General features: G+C 45.6%; 1 protein-coding gene across 4 annotated transcripts in view; it reads right to left on the bottom strand.

The window, feature by feature from the left end:
- Window positions 1-1716: 1716 nt before the first annotated feature.
- The window catches only part of Kiz (kizuna centrosomal protein), a 104782-nt gene continuing 98560 nt past the window's right edge, over window positions 1717-7938 (bottom strand). For all 4 annotated transcript variants that reach the window (XM_052183820.1, XM_052183821.1, XM_052183822.1 and 1 more), the window contains 2 exons: window positions 3450-3493; window positions 1717-1857 (listed from right to left, as the gene is read on the bottom strand). In XM_052183820.1, the coding sequence (XP_052039780.1) occupies window positions 1754-1857; window positions 3450-3493 (148 nt within the window). In that variant the 3' untranslated portion in view covers window positions 1717-1753. The remainder of the gene's footprint in view (window positions 1858-3449; window positions 3494-7938) is intronic.

Below are 7938 nucleotides of genomic sequence, written 5' to 3'. Positions count from 1 at the left end.
TTAACATTCAGTCTCTTTAAAACGCCAAACTCTCTGAACAAATCCAAAGTCTCTTTAAAAGTACTGTCTCAATTGTGTGCTCTGTAAAATAAAAAATAAGGAACTTTCTTATTCTAGAAGGGAATAACAAGGATAGTTAACCAAACTAAAGCAAAACAAGTCCAATGATGTAAAGTTCAGCCCAGACTTCTGGGACCCATCTACGGTCTTCTGAGCTCCATGGGTTTGGGTGGCTCTATTCTCCAGCTCTGCCCTCCACGGCACCCACAGCTTACCATGTTTGTTTAAGCCAGCTCTACTCTACAGCTGCTGCTGTGCTGGGTCATGGTCTCAGCATGCTGGCATCTCCAAGGTGCTGGGGTCTCCTGTTCCAACTGGGCTGCACTGTTACCACCAGCTTCTTCTGAGCTCTCCTCAGGGATTTGGACCTTGATACATGGTATTAAACCTCACGGTTTCATCCTGGAGCTTCTACTGCAATGTCACCAGTGGCCTCTCCCATATTCCCCTGGTGTCAAACCTCAGCTGCTCTCCATGACCTATTCATGTCTTCAAAACCAGTACCAGCTGGGGAGTCTATTAGACATGACCAAGTTTGTCTGTCACCACAAGGTACAGCCTTGGTCAACTCTCTGGACTCCATTTTAGTTGCTATGAATAACACTTCCATGGACATTTAAAAACACATTTTGGCGTAGATATAATTTCTCCTGGAGTGGAATGGTTAAATGCAGAGCAAGTCTGTGTTTAACTCTTTGAGGGCTGTTTTCCAAACTGCTGTACCATATCCTATTCAACCTTACCAGAAGCCTGTGTGATTTCTTCACATTTGCACAAACTCTTGTATTGCCACTTGAGATCCCAGTGTTATCTCTCTGTGATTTTGACTTGCATTTCCCCAAAGACTTTTAGTGTCCTTACTGGCCCAATATATCTTTGGAATGACGTCTAATCAAACCCTGTGTGTCAGGGTCAGCCTTAGTTACTTTTCTATTGCTGTGACAAAACATCATGATCAAAGCAACTTATAAAAGAAAGCATTTAATTTGGGGCTCATAGTTCCAAGGGTAACAGAGTTTATGACCATCATGCCAGCGGCATGGCAGCCAACAGGCAGGCAGGTGATGGAGCAATAGCTGAACTCTTACCTGTTGAGGTAACAACCATAAAGCAGAGAAAGAGTCGGAGGTAACTGGGAAAGGCATGGGCTTCTGAAACCTCAAATCCACCCCCAGTGACACAGCTCCAACAAGACCACACCTCTCGACCCTTCCCAAACAGCTCCACCAACTCTGGACTGAGAATTCAAATATATAAGCCTATGGGAGCCATTCTCATTCAAACTACCAGAGGGTCTTTCTTATGTAGCTGACACTAGTCTGGAACTTCTGGTCCTCCTGACTCCACTTCCCAAGGGTTGGGCTGACAGGGCCTGGCTAGATAGCTTAGGATAACTTGGAAATCACCATCCTGCTGCTGCCATGCACACACCCTGGTTCCTCATTGGGTGTCCTGGTGCTAGGGATCAACACCCCAACCCCCCCATGCTAGGCAAGTGTACTAGTCAGCTACTTTCCAGACCTTGTTCACATTTCTATCATGGAATCTCGCTCAAATGATAGTCTGTTTTCCCCTTTCACAATTAGCAACTTGTGAAAACTTAGAAGGATATGTTTTTGTTGGGGATTACACATAATCACAGTGAAACAGTGATGGTTTGTTTTAAAGACTTTATTTCTAAGCACGTAACAGCTTATGTGTCATAAAAATCATCAAAATCATCAGGCATGTCATGGTCTCTAGGACGTAGGGCAGCTTCGATTTCAGAGTTACTGTCATCAGACTCCCCCCAGAAGGCTGGAAGAGCAAAGAACACGGCTCATTAACTTTTATATTCTGATGGAGGATCTTCAAAAGCAAAGCAAAGCAAATACTTAGAATACTGAATAATCTGACATCACTGTGTCTGTCACTAGTACAAATTTACACACTTTGTGCTATGTTCTTCACATTGTTCCAGAGAAATCCAAGCAGAATCCTCTTTTTCATTATGTCAACTGTTCATTATAGAATGGACATAAAAACCCAGGTTACCAGGAATGACACCACCCAATGTGGCTGCTGCTTCACTTTTGTCTCCCTGTTTGCGATTTTGTAAGAGCTGATCAGAAAGGAAGAGGTGGAGGAATTAGCTGTGGTGATTGGTTGATCTGAACACCTATCACCTTATTTGGGAAGCATTCAGGTGAGGAGAATGGGAGTGGCCCAGGAAGAGAGAAAGCTGGTGAAAGGTCTGGGTGCTGGTAGTGAACACTGGGATTCAGTCCTCCTGAGGCTCTTTCTGAGAGACTATGTAGAGGTTTCCTCACGTCCCAATGAAGAGTAAGACAGTGTTTACTGATCCTTTATGTCCTAACCCTAGCTGCCAACTTTCTGGCTCTCTGTAAGGGCTGAACATCCTTGTGCAGCCTGCAAAAACCCTGGGCCAGAGATACCACTGTCTCCTGTACCAACAGCATCTTCTGCCTTGACATCTGTAGAGAATAACCTGGCAGCGCCTAGGTGGCTGCTCTTACAGGACCCGAGTTGATCCTTTCACGAACCCTGGTTAGAATACTATTAATGTCTGCACCTTATTGTGCAAATGGAAGCTGAACAGGGGTAGGTATCTGGCACCATCTTGGTGTCAATAGTGGTCCAGCTCAGTCACACCCAGATTCTTACCTGTGCTCTCTGTGGGGGATGGGAGGCAAGGTGACCAGAGTAGAGAGCCCAAGCGTGGAGGGAAGTGTCTGTCCCAGTGTTACTGTGACAGGAGAACTACCACACCATTGTGGCTTGGGTGCTGAAGAATGAGGGGAGTTCCAAGTTCCAGGAAAAAGAAAAGAATTTCATATAAAAGGAACAGCATGAGCAAGGGCATAGAGCAGGGTACAGCAAAGTCAGAGGGGCCTCGGCCTTGCAAGGAAAGAGCTGGAACCAGGGAGACCACCAGAGAAAATTTATATTCCACGGTGCAGTTTGTGAGAGAGTCTGGAAATTATTAAGTAGCACATGAATAGAGTGAATCAAGTATAAAATGCTAATGGCCAGGGGGGAATAGGAGGGAGTGGATATGAAGAAACCGGCTAGAGTTCCCACAAGAGTCCTACCAGGAATGAGTGACAGATACTTGTGGGCCCCACCCAGAGGCCAGGGAAAGATTTTTGAAGCATTCAGTAAGCAGAGAGCACCAATTCTGACTGCCAATGTCAACGAGCCTGCACTAGCGCTCGGTTCGTGGCATCTTCACGGTCCTTTCACTGAAGGTCCTGTTCACGGGCAGCTATGCGGGCTGTCCCTAGGCTGACAGGACGAGGCAGAGTCCTCACACAAGGACACAGAAGACAAATAGCTAACACAACTCTTTTGGTTAAGATGAGAAATGAAAATTAGAATCTATTTCTTACCATTTGACTTTATAGTGGTCACTGGGTCCCTTTTGCTTTCGTTCCTGTAAGATAAGAAAATGAAAATTAACAGGTGGTCTGAGAGTTTTTTTACAGGGAACTGTTGGGGAAGAACTGGAGGCATTTATGGTAAGGAGAGAAGTATTACATGTCCTTCCTAGACTTGAAGAGCATGAAAGTGTCAAGGCTCCAGGTGGCTAGAGGCATCTGCAGAAGAAGCACTAGCCTCCCACAGCCTCGCCAGCCTCCAGTGCACTCCTCTCAGCAGCCCCCACCCTGGGGGAGCCTGGCGTATTTTGGGCTCTGCTGGAGGGTCATCATGACAGCAGCAGGCAGAGGATAGTGTCTATTCAATAGTCCTCTGGAAAACATTGTGTATGAAGTGTCAGTGCTTTCCAGCAAACTCAAAGTGGAAAAACCTGAAGAGACTTCTTGGGGAGGAAGTTAAAGTACCTCAGTCAAATCAGCAACAATGTTAACAGTTTAACAAAGGCAGGCCAGCGAACACATTGTAGGAAACAGCCAAGTGTTGCAGGCACCCTTCCGCGTATCCATTGATACAAACGCTAGAGTCTACAGCTTTTGGTACCTAGCCTCCTCTGCTGAATGTAAGAGGGCAAGACAGTGGCTCTTTGGAGTGGAATTTCTCAGTGTGCCTTTTCAGGGTCTTGTGCAATTTAGAGAGTTTAAAAGAACCCTTCTGGGAGCATCACTTACATTTTGTATTACACCTAAATTCTCCAAGACTCATGCTTCAAGTGGTCAATGGAGACATTAGGGGAGAAGCTTACTTTTTCTCAACAAGTCACTGCCCTCTTATGGCCAGGATGCTGCTCCTCTTGATGGGAGAACCTTGAAAGTTCAGGACCTGCTTCATCCAAGTCTTGTCAACCTACCACTTATGCATATGCCTTCTAATACACTCATCATAGTAAAACAGGCTCTACTGGGGCTCATTTCCCATGCTCTACAGTATCCTGCCATACTCCCTTGGCATTTGGTACCTGCTGCTGACCAGGGTCCAGCAGTAGTGCCTATGGTCATTCTCCACAAACAGCACAACACCCCTGTGACCATCTGAAAGGGACCAACATATAGCCAATAATCAAGCTACCACGGGGGTGGGGGGCAGGCATCAACAAAGTGAGTCTCAGCGAATCCTTTTTATGTAAAGTATGTACACACCCAATGAACCTATGTGGGCTGGGATACTATTCACATACTCCCATTACCCATGTGCAAGGTAGGTGGACCAGGTGCCAGCAGGCAGAGGCAGATTATTAAAATACTGGGAAACATTGTGGTCTACATAAGGAGACACACAGGAAGAAGGTCAAACCTGTGGTTGGCTGGGACTGAGAGGGCAAAGAGCCTGGTGACAAGAGAGGGCTAAGGGCTGCAGGGTCCCCAGAAATCAAGGTGTTTCTAGTTGAGAAAGAGGACCCTGTAGGCCTGGACTGAGAAACGGGATGTGGCAGCTGAATGTCTTGATGCAGGAGCAAAAGGACAGGGACAAGTAAGCCCAGGCCAGGTGGCTACAGCTCGGTGAGTTCCAGAGTTCCTACTCTGAGTTCCAGAAACAAGTCCAGTGTACACCTGATAGCCCTCTTGCTTTCTTCCAAAGCAAACTGTAATCAAACTCACCATCCTTCTCAACTCACCATCTTTCTCTGGGGTGTGGTCTCCACCCCAGCAGGGCAGTCCTTTCCTCTCATCTCAGCATCGGCATCCCCAACTTTCTGGTCCCCCAATATCAATACCTATGCTCTGGCACCATGGCCTCCTTAGCAATTCCTTACTTACTTTTACCACATTGGCAAGCACACTAAGGAACTCCAGCATGGATGCTTGCAATGGCTTCACTGACGACACCACATCTAATCTGTCCCTTTATTGTTTACCTTCCATTTGGCAGCAAGAGTGAGGTGCTGGATACATAAACCTTACATTTTCTGATGAAAACTCTTTAATGACGTCCCATTGTTTTTGGGATAAAGTCCTCAATGCTGAATGGTGCTTCCCAAGGTGGGCTTCCAATCAATGCTGGGCATCCTAGTTCTGCATCCCCCATGCCCCATCCACTGCAGTCCTCATCGAAGTTGCTGTTTTCCATCTGTTCCCTCTGCTAACTGATAGGCTACTGTTACCCTCTAGGCTGCAAGCAGAGACCACGTGTGTTCCAGTTTGCTTGGACAACCCACTGCTTAGCAATTAGCAAGTGCCTGGGGGGAACTGGATAAATGAACTTTACTAAGCACAGGGCCTTTACTGAAAGGCTCTTGATCAATGTTCAATGATACAGAATGTGACCTGCGTGTTTCTGATTAGCATGTGAATTCAGAATCAGGTTGTTTGAGTTGTCTTCCCTGTCCATATAGGGTGAAATATCCAGGAGAAGAAAAGAGGATAGAAAATGCCTAACACAGCGCTTCGAATGTGGCCATGGCCTTTTGTGAGTGCCCTCCATGCAAGTGAGTGCTTGTAATCACTGAACTCATCAAAGGAGAGCGGACTGAGGCAGCAGCAAGGTCAGGCCCACCATGAGGAGCTGACGCACAGAGCATGCCAGGGACCCTCTTGCATGTCATGTCTCTGTGAGGCAACTTGAACTTACCTTCTCTGTTTGCTCTGAGGTTATGCTGTGTGGCTTTGAACCATTTAAACCATTGTGAGCAGAAAACAACATCAGTTAAATGTGAGTTAGTTGTACAGTCATTCTTAATTGTCAGTTTTATTAGACTTACAAGAAACCTACTTCATAACTACATAAGCTATAGTTCATCACCGAGAAAGTCGAGGATGCTCTCCTAAAGTGTTTTTCACTCTACCCATGTCTTAGAAACAATGTTTCTCTGTAGAAACCCATGTCTAAAATGGATGCCACACTGGAATTCAAGGTCAACTTTTATTATGTATAATTCTTAGGGTCAACACTTTTCTCATGTGTCTCACCTAAAGAAAACCAACAGGCACAGAGGAAGGAGTTTCCTTGGCCTTGGAGTGCTGGACAGAGTCAGCTTGTTAGGCACAGACAGCAAAGTCTACGTAACTTCCCCTTTTAGAGTAAGAAGTTAGGTTTGACAATCAGCCTATCACTCCATCCAAGTGCCTGGAGTCAGACATCTGCCTTGTAAGGTGGAGGTGGGCCAAGGAATTCACTAGTAAATTACCTGTAAGTTACTAGTAAGTAAAAAGTTCAGGCTCTGTGGGCCACTTAGCCTTTCATAATTACTCAGAAGTACAAAAGCTGCCAGGCAGAGTAGCTAATCCCAACACTGGAGGAAAGTAGAAGCAGGCAGATCTCTTGAGTTCAAGACCAGCCTGTTCTATGTAGTGAGTTCTAGGACAGCTAAGGCTATATGAGAGATCCTATCTCAAAGATGGATAGACAAACAAGCAAAAGACAGAAGTATAAAAACCACTCAGCTCATAATACAGAATCCCTCTTGGCTGTCATTTACAGAGCTTTTTATAGATCTGGGACATAACAGCATAGAGCTTCTAATACCCAACTCTGTTCACCATGTACCTGGGCCAGTTCCATTGGTTCTGAGCACCAGTCAGCAATGCCTTCCTTCTAGTGTTCTGGTAAGTTTACAGATGATCCCACATGACAGCCTGTATAAGGTGGACTTTAGCAAGTAGTGACATGGCATTTTTGACACATCTGGATGAAGAAAAGTCCCTGGTCATTGTGGCATGCAGATATGAATTCCAAGTAGAGATGACAAATCAGGCACAAAGCAAAGGAAAACTAAGATTTGGGCTGGACTTAGAGGAGACAGGTTTAATACACATCTTTTTTTCTAAGGAGCCCCATAGGTAGGTGCATGTGATATGTCAGACTCTGAGAGGTGGAAAACTGCCCTGGCTGCCTTCCCCCAGTGGTGGGCATGGCATCTAGCCTGAGTGTGTTTGCTCATTCAGTCATTCTCTACAAAAGAACATAAACAGAAGGGCGTGGAAAACATGAGTCATGTTTTGAGCTAGGACAGCATGGAACAAAATACCAGGTACCTTCCAAGAAGAGAACAGGATTCTCTGGGAACTAGTTTACAAAGGAATCACACAGACCACAGTTTTGTTGTTATTGAAAGTTGCAGTATTGAGGATTCAGAGAGAACAGCCCTGGCATTACTGTGATGGAGAAGCAGATGGTCTCATTAAGTAAGGTGTAAACTGCAATACAAAGGCAGGAAAGAAGGCAGAAGCAACATGGCCTTCTAAGGATCCACATGGGCAAAATCTCACCTAGCACTTCATATCACCACCTGAATTTTATAAACATTCAACACTGTAAGATGCTAAAAATGCAGGAGGCTGGAAAACTCCTGCAGCGAAGAAGCATGCAATCTAAAGGAGACAGATCAAACCCAGAAGCAATGAAAGCATAAGTGTACACAGCGACTCAGAGTCCAGGCGATCGAGGAACTCGCAGTAGTGCAATGCCTAGAGGATTCCCACTAGATTACAGATTACTTTAATCAGC

Source organism: Apodemus sylvaticus, chromosome 5 (assembly GCF_947179515.1).
Source record: "Apodemus sylvaticus chromosome 5, mApoSyl1.1, whole genome shotgun sequence".
Taxonomy (NCBI): domain Eukaryota; kingdom Metazoa; phylum Chordata; class Mammalia; order Rodentia; family Muridae; genus Apodemus; species Apodemus sylvaticus.
This window is presented reverse-complemented; position numbering and strand designations above follow the sequence as displayed.